This window comes from Notothenia coriiceps, unplaced genomic scaffold (genome assembly GCF_000735185.1).
Source record: "Notothenia coriiceps isolate Sejong01 unplaced genomic scaffold, NC01 NC01_scaffold00031853, whole genome shotgun sequence".
NCBI lineage: Eukaryota > Metazoa > Chordata > Actinopteri > Perciformes > Nototheniidae > Notothenia > Notothenia coriiceps.
The window spans coordinates 367,397-388,287 of NW_011364554.1; the positions used below are offsets into that span (position 1 = coordinate 367,397).

The following is a 20,891-nucleotide window of genomic DNA, read 5'->3' on the forward strand; positions in this document are numbered from 1 at the left end:
AAGTTCACATGATGCCCTCCAGATGCGTGAGGGGGGAGATAAGAAGGGATGTACAGTGGGAAAGGAGGAGGGGGTGGATGAAGACGAGGAGGAGAAGAAGAACACCAGAAAGTCCCCGTCACAAGGTGATCACATGGGAGGGGAGGAAAGACACAACCCAAATATGGAGAGTCGTGATGAGGCCACACAGGATGATGACTTGCATCCGAGTAGAAGTGATGAGAAAACAGTCGTCAACAACCAGCAAGCAAAGAGGAAGGGTGAGTGTGACGTGGCAGGGGAGGAAACGCCGGCCTCAAACAACACAACTGAAGTGAATGTCAGACACAGAGAGACTGGAGGGGAAACAAAGAGCAAAGGAGAGCACCCATACGCAGAAATAGGGACCGTTAAAAGAGACTCGCAGACTGAAAAACTCCTACAAGAGTGGAGAAGCAAAAATCAAGCAGGAGTGGAAGAAGAGCAGGAGCTAGATTTGCAGGTGCCCAGTAATCCCTATGGTAACGTTGCTTCTCAGGTGAATCTTGAACAAATTCAACCCACCTTAGAAGGGATTAACACCGGAGCAATGACTCCAGAAGAGGTGGAGGCCATTCGGATCCGAATGAGCGGAGCATGGAGCATGTCCGAGGAACCCAAGCGTCATTCCCAGGCCCCCCATCTTAAATGGGCTAAAAATGTGTTGTGGGAGATCCTGGGACACTCGGAGGAACATACCATTGATAAAGCAGGACAACAAGGGGTCAGTCAGCCGGAGATGGACAACAAGGACATGGAACAGCAGGAGGAGGCTGGACAAGGGACCGCACGTGTGCCTGTTATCCAGTTGAGTACGGACGAACAGCACTCGGAGACAGAGCTGGAGGAGGAAGAGCCGTCGGAGGAGTTGAGAGGTATGGGGCAAGACCAAGCCGACATGCATGCTGACCAGTTCACATCTATGCATGGTGACTTAACTGCATACACTCATGGTGACACATTGTTAGACAAAGAAGGGAAGTTGGATCCCAGTATGGACATAGTAACTGAGCCATCTGATCACATTCAGTTAGAAAAGGCAGCAGTAGAGGTGATCATTAGCGAAGAGGCAGGGGATCATGTTATTCCAGATGATATGGAAAGCAGAGAAAGCAGAGATAAGGAGGAGGAGGAGATGTATTTAACCGTGAGCCACACGCTGTACAAGCCTAACAGCTGCCCTATTCTTAATTATGATATTGAATCTGACCTCCTGGATATCTCCAGAGAGGGGGAAGACAGAATGGGGGAAAGTGAAGAAGAAAGGCAGGGAGAGGGGCCTGAGGAGAGGGCTACTGTAGAGGAGGTGGGAGAGGAAGGTGAGGGGGGTAATGGAGAAGGAGAGGCGGTGGCAAAGACCAAGACAGCAGGGGGGGCTGGGCTGAGCAGCTGCAGTTTTCGGGATTTGGGTCCCCAGGCTCGAATGAGACGAAGGGGAATCCGTAAAACCACAGAAAGAAGAGATGACGAGAATGGAAGGGATCGCAGAACCAGAATTTTCTCTACAACAGGTAAAGACAGAAGATGGAGGAAGGAGACTAATTCTCTTTTTGTCCTCATTCACCATTTAAAAAAAAAAAAATCATCCAATTCAATCAAAATGCTTCAGGCTAGACTGCACACGGAGAATCTTTTAAATGTTGTAGAGACTTGTTTCTTCCTCCTGACTTTGATGGGAGACTTTAATCTAGTCATTTCCGTCTAAGAGTTTCCTGCAACACTTTGTCGTCACATTAAACAAGCCCACATCTAATGTAGACATCTGCTAAAAGACAACATCAGTGCACTGATCTGGTCCCATTACATTACATGAAACTGGAAACTGCGTCACAGTGTTGTGGTTAGAGCTCAGGTAGTGGGCGGAGATAAGTGGAGGTGGAGAGGGAGGGAAATAAGAAGCATGAGCTATAAGGCTGGAGTTGATTCTGCTTTGAGACATGACACGAGAAGCTCGATTTATGGGAACAAACTCATCTTATTCTATAGCTTATTGAAGCACGGATACTAACTGAACTAATTATTTATTTAATTTATTACCTTTTTTTTAATTAATTCATCCAAATTGTCCTTGTAGTTTGTGGTAAATGAATCGGAGCATAGTCAATGAGTATGCTGTTGTATAACGTTTCGACAAATGGATACTTTTTTATTCCAGATGATGAGGATGATCGAAGCAAAAGCTGGGGAGAAGTGGAGCTGAGGTAAGTAAAACACACACACACACACACACACACACACACACACACACACACACACACACACACACACACACACACACACACACGCACACGCTCTCTGTGTTAATCTACAGTAGTGCACAAGATGTGTTCAATTGTTTTAATTTGGATTAAGTGTCCCTGATATTAAAAACTTAGTCACAATGATATATTTAAATTATGTCAATGTTATGTATTTATTTAAACAAGGAGCATGCATACAAATACATTGCTCCCCGGGCGCTGTGCAATAGCTGCCCACTGCTCCTAGTACTAAGATGGGTTCAAATTAGAAATTCTGAATCCCATGGTACACTACTTTTTCTGTATATTTAATTTGTCACTTCTTTCCACCAGTCTTCATGATAATAACTTATCATTATTTTCTTTGCACTGTAGAAATGTTTTGGACACAATCGAAAGACGGAAAAGGAATTCAAAGATTTTCAGTGAGTATCTTTTAAATGTTTTCTTCAATCAGGTCATGCTGCTTAAAATACTACAATGGTCTGCCTTGGACCTCAATCAAACACATGTTTCTTAACTGCTATCTCATAAATGTGCTGTTGCTTTTCTCAATTACCCTTATTTCTTTTTTATCACAAACTTACATTTTTAGACTGATTATTAGAAAAGGTCACGGCAAATTGACGTGTCTTCAGATGTTATCTCTTCTGGCTGATGTGGTTGGGAAAAAGCATGACGCAGTTGAGCATTTCCCTTCAGTTGGTGTGATTCATCTCTGTTTGTGAATGCAGGCTCACTAACTGTTTATCACTTACCCTGAACATGTCGCCTTAGAACGAAAATGAAATTCAAAAATCAAAGGAAAACCAGTTTTCTGTTAACACCCTTTCATAATTAGTTTTATTCTAAAATGGCAGTTTGTCGCTTAGCCTATGATTCATATTTATTGCGATACATGGGGCAGGAGTGTGTGCGTACGTGCTGTTTATAAATGTGTGTCTGTGCAAGCCAGGGACAGGTTTCTGCAAGTATTAGTATTAGTATCTCTTCACTTGAAGCGAAAACAGCTGCTGCTGCAAATTTGCATTCCAACAAGTACGTGTAAAAGGAATGTTGAATGCAAACAGCTCCTCTTGGCTAAAGCATTTATCTTCTTTTCTTCCATTTTGTTCTCTTTCTGTCTCTGTTGTGCCCTCTTCTCTTCTGCTTTTTTCTCTGTCTCACATCCTCTCTTTCTCCCAGATGCGGCCCAGTTATACCAGCAGTACAACGAGGCGGCCCAGAACATTGAGATCCTGCGCCAGGCTCGCTCCGATGGCGTCCCTCCTCCCTCCCCCCCTCCTGCCCGCAGACCCCTTCCTCCCCTACCTTCTGTCCCGCATCCCCACTCCTTGTCCCACTCAAACTCCATCACCAGTGTCCAAAGCTTGCCTCTCCCTGAGCCCCCGAAGATTGAAGGCAGGCCTTCCTCCCCTCGTCTCTCCGTCTCGCTCTCTCAGTCGTCGTCTCAGTCGGCCTCTCTGTGGAGGGAGCTGCCGGGCGTCAGGAACAGCGTTGAGCTGGTGGAGCTCACAGATGACGAGAGACGACTACAGGAGGTAACTAATCTTACTCTGCATTTGAAAGTTTAGTCACTATTTTGTGGCAGAATGTTTCCTTGAAGGGAGGGTTTTGCCCTACATTTTTATTGAGAAGGACATCGTGCCAGTAACTTCAGGCAGGGATTTTCATTCCAGCCAAGACATGCATTTGTGTTTCTTTGGAAAGAGACTGGATCAAGGTTCCCATCTCAGGGAAATCAGTCAGAACGCTCAAGGCAAGATAAGATCACCCACAAGAGACTTTCAATATATGGCACCTTTTAACGAAGGAAAAGCAAAACCAGGATACTCATAAGAAAACACATCAGAAAGCAAGGCCAAGAGCAGGACAACACTTTTTACAAATAAATACAAATTAAAAAAGAAGTGATTTAGGTAAAGTCACTGATTTTGCAAGCCTTCTTTCTCCAGGCAGGGCGTTCCAAAGCATTTAATTTAATATAGTTCATTATCTTCACTTTTCCTTAATCTGTAAAGGATTTTGATTAGATTGTATCCTTTGACCAGAGCAGCTACATGTGTAGCTAAAAATCAGGTTAAAAATCTGTGTCAATAGTCAGTTCTAGTTTTAAAGACTCATCAGCTCACTTGTAATTTTCGTTTACAAGGTATGATGTCTGTTGTATTTCATTTTAACTTCTGGGAAATGACACTACTCTGCCATTCTCTTTGATCCACCAACCTCTCACACTACAAAGTTCACGTGAAATATTCGTACTTGCATCATTTCAGAATACCCCTCAAAGTGATCCACTTTATTTTCGGCAAAGGAGTGTCTTACTGAATGTGCAAGTGTGTTTCTCTGGCATTATGGTTGTTTTCCTCTGTCTGGGCTTGAACTCTTCTTCTCATTGCGTAACCTACCTCCCTACTTAGTCACATCCTTGTCAAAATGCCCCGGCCTTCAGAGAACTGTCACTGCTTATTAGCGATATGATTTACCTAGTCGGCTCTTACTCAACGTTTTGATCTTTTTTTTTAATGTATTTCCCTTCTAGGTGAGATTTGAGGTGGTGACCTCGGAGGCCTCATACTGTCGGAGTTTGGACATTGTTGTTGAACATTTTGTCAAGTCCAAACAGTTAGGGACGCTGTTAGCCTCTCAGGATAGGAACTGGCTCTTCTCCCGGCTCGCTGATGTTCGAGCCATCAGCCACAGGTCAGAAATGTTTAACATTATTTATAGTTCTGTATCTGAATATTATCGAAACTACTTGTGATGTGCAGGTACGATTTTACAAATATGTTGAAGAAATTAACTCATGATTTGTGTCTTTTTTAAAAAGTTTTTTATCAAAGCTGGAGGAGCGTGTTGAATCTGATACCTTTCACTTCACGGTGTGTGATATCATCGCATGGCACTGTCAGCGCTTCAAATTGGTTTATGTGCCCTACCTCACCAACCAGTCCTATCAGGACGCCACCTACCAGAGACTCATGTAAGACACTCAGTCAAGCTTTTGTGTTCAGCTACAGGCTGTAGGGTTTGTATCTGTCTCGACATTCAATTTCACTTTTTCTTTCAGGGAGGAGAATCCAGGATTCAGACGGATAGTGGAGAAATTAGAGAGGAGTCCTGTTTGCCAGAGACTTCCTCTTCGTTCCTTCCTCGTCCTCCCCTTCCAGAGGATCATAAGAATTAGGCTGCTGGTCCAGGTGTGTGTGTGTGTGCGTGTTTGTGTGTGTGTGTGTGTGTGTGTGTGTGTTTGTGTTTGTGAGAGAGAATTTCTCTAACAGCAATGTTGATGGTTCACAACATGTTCAATCCTGTATGTGACTTTAACACACGCACATTGCTTTTCCACAGAACATTGTGAAGAGAACAACTCCTGGTACTGCAGAGGCAACACAGGCCATCAAAGCTTTGAAACTTCTGGAGAAGGTACATAAATATACCTATGCTGTGCACATGTTGGACATGTTACATTTGATCCTGGATATCTTGAACTGCCTTGTGACAAAACTCTGCCTCTTTCATATATCTCTTCCTTAGCTGATTCAAGAGAGTAACGACAGCATCACTCAGATGAAAAGCATTGAGTCTCTGGTCTCTCTCAGTGCTAAAGTGGGCTTTGAGTGCAGGGTAAGTCACATTGTGATTAACATGCTGTTAATCATGTTTGCAAATGACTGATTTCATGTTTTTTAAAACTCTTTTCGTATCAAATAATTTATTTCACCCATCATTTCAAGCAATACAAATGTAATTTCCTTGGGTTTTTAGTATTTTTTTATGGAATATAAAAATTATCTCAAAATGATTGTATGTCACTTACTAGCTTTCAACTGCACCATGGTCTTCATCAGTGGATAGAGTTAACTTATTTCTCATCGAAAAAGCTCAATTGAAATCAACAGTCATGGTTTGATGTAGGACAATTAAACAACTGACTACAAGGAGCTTGAGTTATAATACTTCCTGTCTGTTTGTGTTGTTACAGACTCTTCCTCTGATCAGTCAGTCTCGGAGGATGGTGCGTGAAGGTCTGGTCACTGAGCTGATGGATTTCTCTCTAAAGGAAACGGAGAGGAATATTTATGTGCACCTATTCAATGACTATTTGCTGATTTCCCTTCAAAAAGAGTGAGTCAACAATTCTGTAATGGTTAAATAGGTCATTTACCACTTGTTACATCCTGTTTCCTGCATATCCGCAGACTTTTATCATTTCTTCAATCTTATCGCAGTCAGTCCTTCCGCCATCTAATTTCTCTTTTCTGCTTCCAGAGGGGGAAGGTTCACAGTTATAGACCACTCTCCCGTATCGGACCTGCGTGCTGAGAACTGTCGTGTCAAACTGCACACCCTCCAGAAGAACCTGTTCCGGCTACACATGACAAACAGAGCCCTTCTGGTGCGGACAGACAAAGAGTAAGAGACTAAAACAGTGGCAGGGAATGTCTAAATATCAGTCCTCATGTCATCAAGTTAACATAAACATGGAAGAAGACTCACCCATCTTTGCTTTTTCTACCTTCTTTGCTTTTTCTACCTTCAGGAGTGATAAGCTACGTTGGATATCAGCTCTCTCCCGGCCTCATCCTGAAATAGACTTTTCTGCTGCAGAAGGTGAAGCTATGCTACTTGGTTTAGACATTGCAAAGCTCACTTTTTTTTCAAAAGCTCTGTCTTAAATTCCTTCCTACCTCATTCCCTGATTAAAAACACTCAATGTGATTGAGACTTGTACATTTAGATTACAAACACATCATTTAGCATCCTCAGCAGTGAGTGCGTTGTCACATGAAAATAAACTAAGTGTAGATTTTTGTTTGTATTTTTTTAGCAAAAACATTGACATTGTTTTGAATTTTAACTAATTTAAACTTACATTCAGAGACTGAATCAAAATGGCGGACAGTATGTATTTATATAATTCCGGAATAACATGATACCATGAAAATCTATGTGCTAATAACAAATAAATATAACAGTAGAGTGGGGAAAATGTCAGTGCAGCGCAATTTTTGCAGGCCCAGTTGTTGATTGTAGGTCTGACTTCTCTCCTCGTGTCCATACAGATTTTACACAGATGCAGTGTATCCGGGCTATTGTTGGCCATCAGCCTGATGAGCTTTCGTTGGAAAAAGCTGACATCATTCTAGTGCATCAACAAAGCAGTGACCGTAAGACTATTTCACTATCTAACTTCCCCCATCATTCCCTTAAAAACGGTTCACTCGTGCAATATGTGCAGCCTGGTATTATTAGAGAATAGACAATAATTAACTTTTTGTTGGATCCTTTTTTCCTTCCAGATTGGGTAGAGGGGACCAGACTGTCCGATCGGCATCGTGGATGGGTGCCAGATTCACATTTGGAAACCATAACCAACTCTAATATCCGGCAACGCAACCTTTCAGATGCCATCAAACTGACAACAGCCACAGCTGCCGTTTGAACAGGACACTCGGACTGGACAAGGGGACGTCCTGGAATAAATCGCAAAGGAGAGGACTTTGAGTAGCTGGAAATTATTATGGACACTCAGTGCTACTGATGAGCTTTTCTGCCATTGTATTTTTTCTCTAAAGTGCAGCAACTGAACAGTTGTAGAATGCATCTCCATATCATTTTGGGTCTCATTTGATTTACTCAGCGGGAACAAGATATTGACTTCAATGCACATGCTGAGGCCTGCCTGAAAGACATTTAGCACATTGTAACTGTATTGACTTTTATCTACAGTACCAACAAGTGTGTGCGGCAATACAGACTGGTGTTTTAAGAGAAAATGCTTTAAAAAGGAAATCACCTTCTTTCTTTTTTTAAAGAAATGCTGTGTTTGATTTATTATTTGTGTATATTGAAGAGAACAAAGAGTTGAGTGTATGTTGCATTTCTGTTAAGAAAGTTGGCCTCTGCATGAAGGTGACCTAGCAGAAATCATGCAAAAATGTATTAGACTATTCATAGATGTACAGAGATAACACGGTGAGGACATTTCATAATAATTCATATTGGAGGAATAAAATCACGTTTGGAAAAGTACATGCTTTAATAAGAGAGCTGTGGATTATTGTCTTCATCATGAAAGCGAGTTGTTTTGGACAAAGCTGGTAGGCTACACATTTTACACCAGCAGCATTGTTGTAAATTCACAAGAAACCTTGTTCTGGATTAACTTGATTACTGGCATATTTTTGACACTAGGCTAAAATGCAGAGAACAGTCTGAACAAGCTGTTTACAGAAGAAAGAGAACAGTACAGATAATGCACGTAGCCTGGCTGGGGCGTGACCACTAAGTCGGCCTGGCCCATTTTCAAGTGTTTGCTATTGCTTATTTCTGCCGTCAATTAGAAGGCGGGACTACAGTAGTCATCCAATAAACGCACCGTTGCCGTCCTCTAAACGGACACTCCCACTGTCAATCAACGCACTCGTCTCTGATTGGTCACATCGTTGGTGGGCGTACCCTGCAGTATTTGTTGTTGTTTTCGTTCAGGAGAATAGGAGCAGACCAGTCGACATCTTTGGTATCCATAGCATTTCTGTGCGTTATGACCGTTTCTTAAGACAATCATTTAGAGACTTGACGACCTAAAGGAAATAGCAAAGTGAATCCGGATTGATCGTGTTTTTAGTGAAACCTGTGTGTGTCTTTTTGCAAGGTATGTGAACAGTAACAGCTGCAGCTAACGTCTTCTTCGATGCGTTAGCTGCAGCTGTTAGCATTGATAGCTATATAGCACAGCAAACGGTTGATTTCGTATTCAGTTAACAAATAAAAAACACAAATTACACACAAATATGAAGAGACGTTGTCACATAGTCAATCCCAACGATCTGCTTTGTTAGTTTGGTTATGTTATTGTAATACAGGAGGAAGGCGAGTCAGCTGATCTAGATTCTGTTAAAAGTGACGTGGCCTCAATTCACGATGACCAAAACAACCCTGATGGCAGACACTGACATCGTGACCACAACAATCTGAATATTACAAATATAGGGAGAGAGCTATGATTGTTTAATTTTTCAATATTCAGTTAAAATGATTATTACTCGACGCAGTGTGCAGTTTCTTCAGCCTCTGCCACGATTCTGCTGTTTCCTCCACCCACACCTAGCTTAACGTAGGTTGTAGACAGTGGTGGATAGTTGGGGTTCTGTTTATGTAAGAGCACCAGTGGTGGAAAGAAACGAAGTATATTTACTCAAGTACAATTTCGAAGTACTTGTTCTTTACTTGAATATTTACATAATGTAATTTGACTTCACTACATTTATTAACACAGCTTTGGTAACTTTGAAAATGTGAACATTTTTCCTAAAAAAAACAAAAACGTAATACACTTTCAACTTAATCCATCTCTAAAATGCAAACTACTGGACTAACTTTTCAAGTCACAAAAAAGTAAAATTATACAATATATTACAAAATGTGGCTTGGTGCAACAATTTGAACAATGTAATGTCATCATATATAATATATCACATTTGGAGGACTTTTTTCTCCAGAATTACTACTTTTGCTTTTGATCCTTTACGTACATTTTCTCTTGATAATGACTCTGTTCTTCTACTTTAGAATGTAGGATTGACTTGTAATGGAGTATTTTGACTACAGGACTTACTTGTAACAGTGTTTTTCCAATTTAGTATTGCTACTTTTACTTAGGTAAAATTTTCAAATTGATGCCTCAGCAATTAACTGATTAACCCTTAACGCATTTGAAAACAATAGTAAGCTCAAAGATATCAAAGAGGTAGAAGTACACACCCCTAATGTGACCTCCAAAAAACACGTGATTAAACCAAGCCCGATGTCATCATTCATCAAACAATGCTGTGCTCTTTACGCGGTCATATCACTTGTTGACTGAATACACTGATTGGTGACGTCAGCCATTGCTCTGTATTCTTTGTAAATAATGCCATTGTGAGGGAATTCATGTTTTCTTGTGTTTGTTGCCTTGTTGTTTACAGATGGGCAGTCAGTACCAGCGCTCAGTACCTCTAGAAGTGAGGAGAGCAGAGGGAGAGAGGGTCCGGACCAAGCATCCTGACAAGATACCGGTCAGTATGATCTGTTAACATGTTGCATCTACTGTTAGTGACCTTCAATCAGTTAAACTAGGTTAGGAGGTGTTATGTTTGTACAGCAAAATAACCAAGATCTCTATTTAAAGCCGGTTATCCTAATAAAATAATAAGTATATGAATTCTTAAACAGATTGCAACTGTAAATTAGTATGAATGTATTTGTTGTTGTTTAGATTTTGGAATATGGCTGATTACTTTTGGCTCTATTTAACCAGATCATTGTGGAGAAGTCCCCGAGGTCACGCGCCCCTGAACTGGACAAGAAGAAATACCTGGTGCCCTCAGATTTAACAGGTGAAACACACAAATACATGCAAAATCTTCAAAATCCCAGTTAAATCTCTCAGATGACTCATCACATCCAGCAATCACCAGCTCTTTGACAGGATACATTTCAGTTTTGGTGGTCACATAAATGTATAAAAGCTTTTTTTTTAGCAAACACTCAGCACAGGTGATTTCATAGGTGTATGCTTAAAACCCGCACTGCAACATACCAAAAAAATTGACATTGCATATGGTCAAGAAGTAACACAAAAAACATCAATCATTCCTAAATAAAGGGTATCATAAACCATAAGGTGCATAAATAAGTGTGAGATCCCGTATTTTTAATCACGCTCTATATTTCTCTTCTCTACCATGATGGCACAACACATTCATCTTATTGTGAAGATAAAATATCTCATCCCCTTGCGCTTTTACTGAGAAATAATCCATAGTTAATGTTATAATTCCATCTGTGTCTCATGCTATAAGTCAAAATGTCTTGCTGTGAAAATCTGATAGGTGCACTAAGGGAAACTGTTCATGATTCAGCCTGATAGTGTCACTGCATAATAAGGTTTTTTAGCTTTTTTGTCTTTCTGATTTAATTTAACGTCTTGATTTCTCTTGGCAGTATTCCTGTTTTTAGTTTTTGGGTCAGAAGACTGAAGAGTGTACTGGTCATTTTGTCGAGTCGTCTGTTTTCTTCCTCTTTATGTGAAATGAAACTACTGAGTGAGACCCTTGCTGATCTCTTTCTCTTCTTCCTTTTCTTAGTGGGCCAGTTGTGCTTCCTGATCCGTCAGCGTGTGTCTTTGAGACCAGAGGAGGCACTCTTCTTCTTCGTCAACAACTCCCTTCCCCCATCCAGCTCCCCACTCTCTGCTGTATATGAGGTAACTGTACCCGTCCACACACATCTTCACAAGGAGCTTCCCCAACACACACACACACACACACACAGAAACTGTTTTCCATGCTAAATAGATCTGCTGAGACTTGATGTCACGTTGAGCCTGCCAGTAACCCTCTTGCACAATAAGAGAAAATTCTGACCTGATCATAATTAAAGTTTTCTGGGTGCCAGAAAAAAGCTTTTTTACTACACTTTGATCAGTCAACTCAAATTTGGGGTGAATTAAAAAAAGAAAGTGCATATTCAAGATTCAAAGGTTTTACTGTCATACGCAAAAAAGCTACAGTGTAGAAATGGCAATGAAATTCTTCTGACCTGAGCTCCTCCAACAATGCAACATATAGAATGAAATACAAAATAAAAATTAGTGCAAAAAGTCTATATACAGGTCAATAGAATATGCATTTTCTAATAAGCTTTAAATAATCAATGAGGTTATGTTGAGTGTGTTAGTTAGTGTGCATTCTTAAGTACCATTGTCGTGCTGAATTATTTATTTTCCCCTTTCTTGTTTCGTGTCCCAGGAGCACCATGAAGAGGACCTGTTTCTCTACATGACCTACAGTAATGAGAGTGTGTACGGTGCCTGAGTGAGGACAAAAGACTGGAAAAAGAGAGAGAGAGAGAGAGAACGAGGCTGTCTGAGAAATAAAGAGTTAAGGCTGTTTGTAATGCTTCACACCACTATTATTCTCTATATTAGTTTTGATAAGTAACTACATGGTGAAAGAAAGGCTTGGCACAGGGCAGACGTTGTCGCTGGTAGGGTTTACCGTCGTCAGTATTTCCGGGTGAGCTTAATGCATTTGAGTACACTTCAAGTTATGTTGATTAGAAAGAATGAATGCATCGCAAAGGGAGGTTAATGAAATTAGGTTGAGGGATCTCTCTTATTCTTTCTCAGTCCTCTGTATTTAATGCAAATATTTGTTGTTTTTTTGTAAATTAATATCATAAACTTTTGTGGGAAATAAAGATGAAAATGCATACATTTCTGATTCTGTACGTGTGTCATTCTGCAACATCTGCGGTTTGGATTTCAATTGGAAAAAAATATTTAAATGATTTATTTATAAGTACAACACTTGTACACTTTAAAAAAAAAGTATTTAGTCAGCCACCAATTGTGCAAGTTCTCCCACTTAAAAAGATGAGAGAGGCCTGTAATTTTCATCCTAGGTATACCTCAACTATGAGAGACAAAATGAGAAAAAAAAAATCCAGAAAATCACATCTGGATCTGGAGACTGGCTAGGCCACTCCAGGACCTTGAAATGCTTCTTACGAAGCCACTCCTTCGTTGCCCGGGCGGTCCGCCCGGGCAACGAAGGAGTGGCTTCGTAAGAAGCATTTCAAGGTCCTGGAGTGGCCTAGCCAGTCTCCAGATCCAGATGTGATTTTCTGGATTTTTTNCTCAAGATTATGTCTAATCAATTACAAGCTTCTAGGTTTTCAAGACTATATAGATTATCTGGCTTCTTAAAGGTGGGGTATGTCATTTTGGAGAAACCAGCTCGAGCACGGTAGAATTTGAAAATACACAGACGGAAAATATCTGCCACTTCCTTACAGAGCCCCTCCTCCAACACACACGAACGCGCACATGACCAATGAAGGCACGAGATAAGTTTGTGCACAGATGGAAGGCTGACAGGCAGGTAGGCCATCCAGTTACTTTTGCCGGGCCGGCTAAAATGATTGGTCGTGCTTTTTACAGTACTACGGCTTCCACAGATGACATTTTGTTATGGATTTTTTGTCAAAGCACTTAAGATATTCATTGCTATCAGGATGTTAAGAGCATTCCATGGAATATAACAAAAAGTGTATCTCGAGCCGGTTTCTCAAACTTACCTACCCCACCTTTAAAAGGTCCCATGTCATGGCCATTTCCACTGATCATAATTCCATTGTTGAGGTCTACTAGAATAGATTTTTTGAGGCATTTTTACTTTACTTGAGTATTTCCATTTTATGCTAATTTGTACTTTTACTCCACTTCATTTCAGAGGTAAATCGTTAACCACCACATTTATTTAATTTCTTTAGTTACTTTACAGATTGGGATAAATTATGTGAAATATAATCAAAGCTTGACTTTAGTTACACCTTGAGTAATTTCACAATACAAAGCTATTAAAACTAGCTGCACCTTTACCAGCTTTGATAAACAGATTAATGCATCAATAATTATAATCAAAACATATAGTATATATTATTCTGAAATGTGCCGATATGCATAATGCATAAGAGTACTTTTACTTTTGGTACTTCAAGTTTATTTTGATGCTTTTCTACTTCTACTTGAGTAACATTTTGAATGCAGGACTTTTACCTGTAACAGAGTATTCCTGTATTCTGGTATTTTTACATTTACTCAAGTACAAGATCTGAGAACTTAGACTGATACCCCAATAATTACCAGCCTAAATATAACCTTACTTCAGAATTTAAGGCAGTGCTGTTGTATTGGATTGCACTGGATCCTACGGATGTACCTAATAAAGTGGCCACTGAGTGTTTTGTTCTGAAAGAGTAAAATACACGTGTACAAAACAACAATAATCAGAGACCAAGAAGAAATGTGTTGAGATGATCAGTCAATTCACTAATTATCACCTCTCTGTCAGCTCAGTCTTGTCCACCCAGGTCCATGTGGTTTCTGTTTGTTTCAGCCCGATCCAGTAAGTCAATTTCCCCACCTTGGTCAGATAATACTACAAGAGAAAACACCACTGATGGTAAGAAAGGTGAACTGCATGTTTACACCTCATGGCTAGATGAGGAAGTGACATAAGACCCACCTGGAGTCCCCTGTTGGTAATGACAGCCAGAGACCCTCTGCGGGAGCTGCAGTTCCTCTGGCTCTCCTCCCAGCTCAGCCTGAAGGTGGACAGGTAGAAACACGACGGGCCATAACTCACCCAGCCGCCAGGGCACTGCCGACAGCTGGTATCTGGAGGGAGAGAGGCATCAGTGCAGAATACAAGTCAGAACAAAAGCTCATAGACTCAATTGCATAAATAATAAAGCAAATCTAACGCTTTTTCTTCTTTCTGCATCATTTTTCTTTATGTTTTTATAATAATAATAAACTTTATTTGAATAGCACCTTTCATGCACAAAGCAGCCCAAAGTGCTTTACAGAAAACATAACAAAAATATTCAAATTAATACAGAACCAGAGAAAACATCTACAGTGATAATATTTAAAAATAAAACAATTAAAAAAATAAAATTAAAAATGTAAAATAAAAGCAAAACAGAAATAAAATACAGTAAAACATGGACAATGATACTAGTGACAATTGAAAGTTAATCCAAATTAAAAGCCATATTAAATAGATAGGTTTTTAATTTGCTTTTAAACATTTCAAGGGAGTTTGTTTATCCAAACACATTTTGTGTGCATGCATTTACCTATAAATTTAGTTGTATGTAAACACAGGGCCATCTTCAATGCTTTTTGTATAAGAGGTAACAATAAAGATGATCAAAGTTGAATTATTGGTAATTCAATTAAACATTCTCAGCTCTATAAAAACTAGCACATGAACTAACTTCCTCTGAGGCCTATTTAAAAAACTATCTGGGCTACTGTGAAAGCAGAACTGCGGTGACCGTCAGTCTGGAGCCTGGGGTCATGTGTTTGTCATGTGTGTGCACCTGTCTGTACGCCAATAATCTCACATAGTACCGGACCCATCAGTCTGATTTTTTAATGTGCAGATTTATGATTGTTCATTCAAGGACCTCTGGTGGTTAGGGTGATTCACACATTTTAAAAAATACTTACTTTAAATGACTGTTGTATATTGTCTTTGACTTCTGACCCCTCGGGATTAAGATTGGTTCTTTCAAGATTTGCACACAAAGCTAATATAATTGTGATTCAGAAATGAAAGCAGTAGATGCACCTGCACTCTTCTAGTTTTTCTTTCGGTTGATGAAGATGCTTCCCTGGCTTGCATAAGGTTTTGCTTTTGTCTAGTTGGCATCACACTCACGTTGGGGTTGCAACTCGGGGAAGAGAGCCTCGCACTTCTCGTGGCTGCATGTCAAATCAGAAGGAGGACTCCGCCTTTCATCTGCTGTAGTTTCCTCTCTCTCTGGACAGATGGTAGAGCCAGTTTGGACTGGAAAGCAGAGCACAGTGGGAGGAGTTTTAAGAGAAAGGAATGGTGCCCACAGGCTGCAGCAGTTAGATCAGACACACTTTATAATCCTTTATGGTTTCTACGAGCAAAAAAGGAACCATGGCAAAGTGACTCTGACACATTTATTTCTTTTAATTTTGACCTGCCAGTGAAACCATAAATCCTTTCATAATCTGTTTTGGAGTTACAAACATAATCCAGCTGAAGTAGTTGTTTGTTTTTACAGTGCTGACATGATCCATGGCTGCAGATAGCCTACTCACGTTTCACACTGAGTATGATGACGAACAGCAGCAGGACCAGGCAGATTATGGTGAGGAATAAACACGCAGCACGGTACAGACGTGAGTTCCCCTCCGTCGGTTTGCCTGAGGAGGAAGAAATCAGCCTGATGTTGGAGAGATATTTCAGAATACGCACAAACATAAAACACCATGAAGGTTCTGGCCTACCTTTTTCCTCCTGCAGTTCAACAGATAACTTGGATTCAGGTGATAACTTTTCACCGACTCCATCTTTTTTATCCTGACCATAAATGCGGCAAAATTTGATATACATGGAGAAAAGTGTCCTGGGATTCTTGATGAAGCTGGTTGTCCTGCTCCGTCTGTCTGTTCTGCTGACTCACATCTGAGTGCAGCTTTAAGACGCCCCCCCCCACCCTCCTTTGTCTAGTAGTAGCCCTAGCAACATGACTTTCAGTGATTTCTGAATTATTCATGGGGCACAGTGATCCGCTTGTCCTTCAGTTTCCAAAACTTGGACTGTATCTCTCTTTGTGTGAGAGATTGACTGTGCTTCCTGGAGACATTTTGTACTATAAAACAAAAGATAGGACTGTTTTTTGAGGTCATCTCAGATGTTCACAAACAGAACATAGTATGACTGACATTTTATATATGTGATCAAAATGCAGAATTCTGAGGGGGAAACAAACCAGGCCACTAGTGGAGCACTCCAGCTTCTTGTGGACAAAATGAGAATTACAACAACAAATGGGTCATTCTACAGAAAAGGTGGAAGTACTGTCACTTACTTTTGCAGACACCAAAATACATTACGTTGACCTAATACTCACATTCATTATATATGTTGAATAAATAGAGATTGTCTTTGCAATGGTACTAAATAAATAAATACAAATAAATATATATATAAATTGCAATTTATTTAAAATGCCAAGTTCAAGGAACTGCCTTGTCACTTTGATCATACATGGAAGTGGAGCCTATAGTTTTCATTTAAAAAAGTTTTTTTCAAGAAATACATCTCATTCATATTTACATAACATTACATACATCAAATATAACACTGAAATGGTAAAAAAAAACGCAAATTATTATTAATAATATCCAATAAATGTCAGTCACCCAAAATTACGTCATTGGTGTTACTGCACAAAACGCTTTTATTTTTGAAGTAATGTACTGTCTCTGAAATGCCTCCTGTAACAAGAGATCATTTGAGGCAGTGCAGTGGACAAAGACATAAGGAAAGTCAGATACTTCTTACTTTGTTTGTTAAAGGTGTCATTTTATCTTCAAATGTTACGTGCGTCTTTCAAGTCTGTCATTAGTGTTACTCATATCATAACCCTAGGGGTGAACATTTGAATGGGAAAATGGCACATGGCAGCCATTTTGTTAAAATGGTAGTGTTTTCTCCAAATTGTCACTGGTGTTACCGTCACTGGTGTTACTCTTCTTCCTGGTAATACGTAACACCAGTGATGTTCCTATATAAATAAGCTTTGTATAATGTATACAAATAATAAAAATACTTTAAGCTCTACTTGTTGTGGATTCATCAAGTTAAGAGTTAGTTATTGCTATTTTAGTTTTTAGATGTGTTTAGAAGGAATATATTTCAGCAGATTTGTATCACCCAGATTCCACCTTTTCTGTAGAATGACTAAAATACGTATTTGCATCTCAGGGCTTCCATACATTGATTTAGTGCTTTTTATCAATGTTTATTTTGCGTATTACTTTCTTTCTGTCTTTTTAAATTGTTGCATTATCACAAAACAAATAGGAAAACAGTGTTTTGATTTCAACAGGTGCTTGTTAACATTAAGTTGCTGTTTCCTTACAAAAGACAGACTTGGGTTTAGTGAAGTGTACTTGTATTAAACAGATGCTTTTGCATTACAGAGATATCCCCCCTTATTTGATGAAGAATAGTTTGATTTCCACCACTTACAAATATGAATGTACTCTAATGCTCACAAACAACGTGTTTAAAGAATCACAAAATGTAAATAAATTTGTATTAGTCTATGCAATAAATTAAATGTTATTTTAATTTTATTTTCATAAATATCTACTTGTAAGTATATCATATTCACTCTGTCCAGATTAAAATCGAGGTAAATTACTATCATACTTCAATAAGTAAGAAATACTTTTCAAAATAAAATAATATAACAATGGAACAATGGCAATTGATGATAACTGACTTACTAACTGAGCATTGACAGTTCATTGTCAACACATTTCCTATTTAATTATTTGAGACATTGTAAAAACAATGTCATTGGTTTCAATTCCTCAAAGGTTTTTTCCTCTTCTGTCGTGGTGATCTTTGGCTTATGGACTGTTGTTTAGAAAAAACAAATGTAAAATGTTAACATGGGTGCTGGGAAATTGTGGGGGGCATTTTGAGCTACTTTAATTATAATATACAGTATATATTACAATGAAATTGTTTGAAAATAAATACCAGCAGATCAATCGTCATTTAAAATACTTACTATATATTTCAACTTTGTTTTGTTATTCTGCTGCAAGCAAACAATACAAATATGTGAAAATGTCCTTGATATCTCCACTTTTCTGTTTATCAGAGAAATTACCTTAACATGTCATTAAACCTTCTTTAGAATAACAACAATAAAAGAAAATAAGTTGGAATTGAACAATTACCCAGCTCGTCAAACATTCTTAAAAAGCCTCTACTAAGCTTTATTAAAAGTAAAACAATAACGGACATTATTTCTGTAATGAAAATGTAATCGTTGCTCAAATTAAAACGTTTGTTCCCCTAAATTTCTGCTGTGGTTTTTAAGCTTTCAAACCTTTCCTTCTGCTTTTTTCTTTTTCTTGAATTTGAATCGGTTTTCAGAGAAACACTCGTGTCATTATTACATAGGCTACAGTTTTTCATGTACAGTAAAAATAACCACAATAACAAAAACACATTGGTGAATAACCAGCAATATATTGAAGTTGATGCAACTCCCTGTTGGGGTGTGTTTTACTTCAACATCAAATATAGAATGTGAGAAACATCATGGAGCAGTTTTAAAACTAAATGTGTTATGGAAGACCAATGAAGACCCTTTTAAGTGGCTTTAATGCACGCTGAAACATGTTACATGTTACCTTTGGACGTAGCAGCTTCAAAACACCAACAATTTGTATTATAATATGTACCTGCTTGGGTCGTTTCTGCCCTTTTTTTAACGGGATCGCCGCTGAATAAAGCTTCTGAATAGATATCCTCAGATGGACTTTGTAGTTTGGAGTAGTGGTCAGGTTCTGCTTCCTCTAAAGCCAGACAAAAATAAAGATAGACTCAATTGAACAGACAAAACCACCTGACATGTTTTTTAAATCTCAAATACATGTTGAACTAAAATATATGAAATGAAAATCTCTTAATATTATAAAGTTTTATTACACTTTTTTAAATGAATTTTTCATATAGAAAACGGGAACACTACAATACTGTGCATGCATCGTTTTTCATTTCTATATATTCCTTATTAGGCTTTTTTTTTACTCTTAAGTGTTATCTGAATAAATAAAATATGTGTACCTTCAGTTTTGACCTCCAGCATCGGTTCACTTGCTCCTTCACCTTCCTCGTTGGGGATCTCCTGCAGCTCCATGGCTCCTCTGGCTTCTGTTTCTAACTTTCGATATGCTGGAGAAGTTTCTCAGACCAGGCTAGTCATCTGACAACTGAGTTATGTAACCCTATGTCATGCAGACACAAATGCAGATGAAACGCCTATTGCTCAAATAATGTGTTGAGATGCAAGAAAAAAAGAAAAAAAAACACCGGAAACCTAAAAGTGTCCAGTGAGTATGAATCATCTGATCAGTAAAGACAAAATACTTTCCTCTATATTTGTGTTTCCCCTAAACCACATACAGTGGGGCAAAAAAGTATTCGGTCAGCCACCAATTGTGCAAGTTCTCCCACTTAAAAAGATGAGAGAGGCCTGTAATTTTCATCCTAGGTATACCTCAACTATGAGAGACAAAATGAGAAAAAAATAAAATCTATTTAGTAAGTAAAGTATTTGGTCACCTACAAACAAACAAGATTTCTGGCCTGTAACTTCTTCTTTAAGAGCCTCCTCTGTCCTCCACTTGTTAACTGTATTAATGGCGCCTGTTTGAACTCGTTATCAGTATAAAAGACACCTGTCAACAACCTCAAACAGTCACACTCCAAACTCCACTATGGCCAAGACCAAAGAGCTGTCAAAGGACACCAGAAACAGAATTGTAGACCTGCACCAGGCTGGGAAGACTGAATCTGCAATAAGCAGCTTGGTGTGAAGAAATCAACTGTGGGAGCAATTATTAGGAAATGGAAGACATACAAGACCACTGATAATCTCCCTCGATCTGGGGCTCCACGCAAGATCTCACCCCGTGGGGTCAAAATGATCACAAGAACGGTGAGCAAAAATCCCAGAACCACACGGGGGGACCTAGTCAATGACCTGCAGAGAGCTGGGACCAAAGTAACAAAGGCTACCATCAGTAACACACTACGCCGCCAGGGACTCAAATCCTGCAGTGCCAGACGTGTCCCCCTGCTTAAGCCAGTACATGTCCAGGCCCGTCTGAAGTTTGCTAGAGAGCATTTAGATGATCCAGAAGAGGATTGGGAGAATGTCATATGGTCAGATGAAACCAAAATAGAACTTTTTGGTAAAAACTCAACTTGACGTGTTTGGAGGAGAAAGAATGCTGAGTTGCATCCAAAGAACACCATACCTACTGTGAAACATGGGGGTGGAAACATCATGCTTTGGGGCTGTTTTTCTGCAAAGGGACCAGGACGACTGATCCGTGTAAAGGAAAGAATGAATGGGGCCATGTACCGTGAGATTTTGAGTGACAACCTCCTTCCATCAGCAAGGGCATTGAATATGAAACGTGGCTGGGTCTTTCAGCATGACAAT

At 39.4% G+C, this 20,891-nt stretch overlaps 3 protein-coding genes across 5 annotated transcripts; 2 read left to right on the forward strand and 1 right to left on the reverse strand.

The window, feature by feature from the left end:
- Positions 1–106: 106 nt before the first annotated feature.
- arhgef5 (Rho guanine nucleotide exchange factor (GEF) 5) lies at positions 107–8,307 on the forward strand. 2 transcript variants are annotated; one of them, XM_010788435.1, is made up of 14 exons: positions 107–1,529; positions 2,174–2,219; positions 2,634–2,683; positions 3,444–3,799; positions 4,801–4,961; positions 5,089–5,241; positions 5,329–5,458; positions 5,610–5,684; positions 5,796–5,885; positions 6,244–6,386; positions 6,531–6,674; positions 6,802–6,872; positions 7,325–7,429; positions 7,562–8,307. In XM_010788435.1, the coding sequence occupies exons 1-14, from the start codon at positions 134–136 to the stop codon at positions 7,702–7,704; spliced, it is 3,063 nt and encodes a 1,020-aa protein (XP_010786737.1). In that variant the 5' UTR covers positions 107–133; the 3' UTR covers positions 7,705–8,307. The 2 variants fall into 2 exon arrangements, with proteins under 2 accessions (XP_010786737.1, XP_010786738.1); XM_010788436.1 differs by having other exon boundaries at positions 107–893.
- A 416-nt stretch (positions 8,308–8,723) lies between these two features.
- LOC104960404 (gamma-aminobutyric acid receptor-associated protein-like 1) lies at positions 8,724–12,522 on the forward strand. Its single transcript, XM_010788437.1, has 5 exons — positions 8,724–8,916; positions 10,232–10,321; positions 10,564–10,642; positions 11,393–11,511; positions 12,056–12,522. Exons 2-5 carry the CDS (start codon positions 10,232–10,234, stop codon positions 12,119–12,121), a joined length of 354 nt encoding a protein of 117 aa, XP_010786739.1. The 5' UTR covers positions 8,724–8,916; the 3' UTR covers positions 12,122–12,522.
- A 1,597-nt stretch (positions 12,523–14,119) lies between these two features.
- On the reverse strand, positions 14,120–19,614 carry LOC104960405 (C-type lectin domain family 12 member A). 2 transcript variants are annotated; one of them, XM_010788438.1, is made up of 6 exons: positions 19,508–19,614; positions 19,123–19,236; positions 15,952–16,056; positions 15,539–15,667; positions 14,336–14,487; positions 14,120–14,248 (listed from the first exon to the last, which is right to left on the reverse strand). In XM_010788438.1, exons 1-6 carry the CDS (start codon positions 19,578–19,580, stop codon positions 14,147–14,149), a joined length of 675 nt encoding a protein of 224 aa, XP_010786740.1. In that variant the 5' UTR covers positions 19,581–19,614; the 3' UTR covers positions 14,120–14,146. The 2 variants fall into 2 exon arrangements, with proteins under 2 accessions (XP_010786740.1, XP_010786741.1); XM_010788439.1 differs by lacking the exons at positions 19,123–19,236; positions 19,508–19,614 and adding an exon at positions 16,141–16,324.
- Positions 19,615–20,891: the final 1,277 nt, after the last annotated feature.

Bases quoted from the DNA above. Each gene is read 5' to 3' on its own strand.
- LOC104960405 (XM_010788438.1), bottom strand. From the start codon at position 19,580: ATGGAGCTGCAGGAGATCCCCAACGAGGAAGGTGAAGGAGCAAGTGAA. The intron at 16,057-19,122 runs GTACATATTATA...CTTCCTCCTCAG, and splicing joins GGCAGAAACGACCCAAGCAG to GCAAACCGACGGAGGGGAAC. The intron at 14,488-15,538 runs GTGAGTGTGATG...CTCTCCCTCCAG, and splicing joins CCCCGAGTTGCAACCCCAAC to ATACCAGCTGTCGGCAGTGC.
- arhgef5 (XM_010788435.1), top strand. From the start codon at position 134: ATGGGAGGGGAGGAAAGACACAACCCAAATATGGAGAGTCGTGATGAG. The intron at 2,220-2,633 runs GTAAGTAAAACA...TTTGCACTGTAG, and splicing joins TGGGGAGAAGTGGAGCTGAG to AAATGTTTTGGACACAATCG. The intron at 4,962-5,088 runs GTCAGAAATGTT...TTTTTTAAAAAG, and splicing joins GTTCGAGCCATCAGCCACAG to TTTTTTATCAAAGCTGGAGG.
- LOC104960404 (XM_010788437.1), top strand. From the start codon at position 10,232: ATGGGCAGTCAGTACCAGCGCTCAGTACCTCTAGAAGTGAGGAGAGCA. The intron at 10,322-10,563 runs GTCAGTATGATC...CTATTTAACCAG, and splicing joins AGCATCCTGACAAGATACCG to ATCATTGTGGAGAAGTCCCC. The intron at 11,512-12,055 runs GTAACTGTACCC...TTCGTGTCCCAG, and splicing joins CACTCTCTGCTGTATATGAG to GAGCACCATGAAGAGGACCT.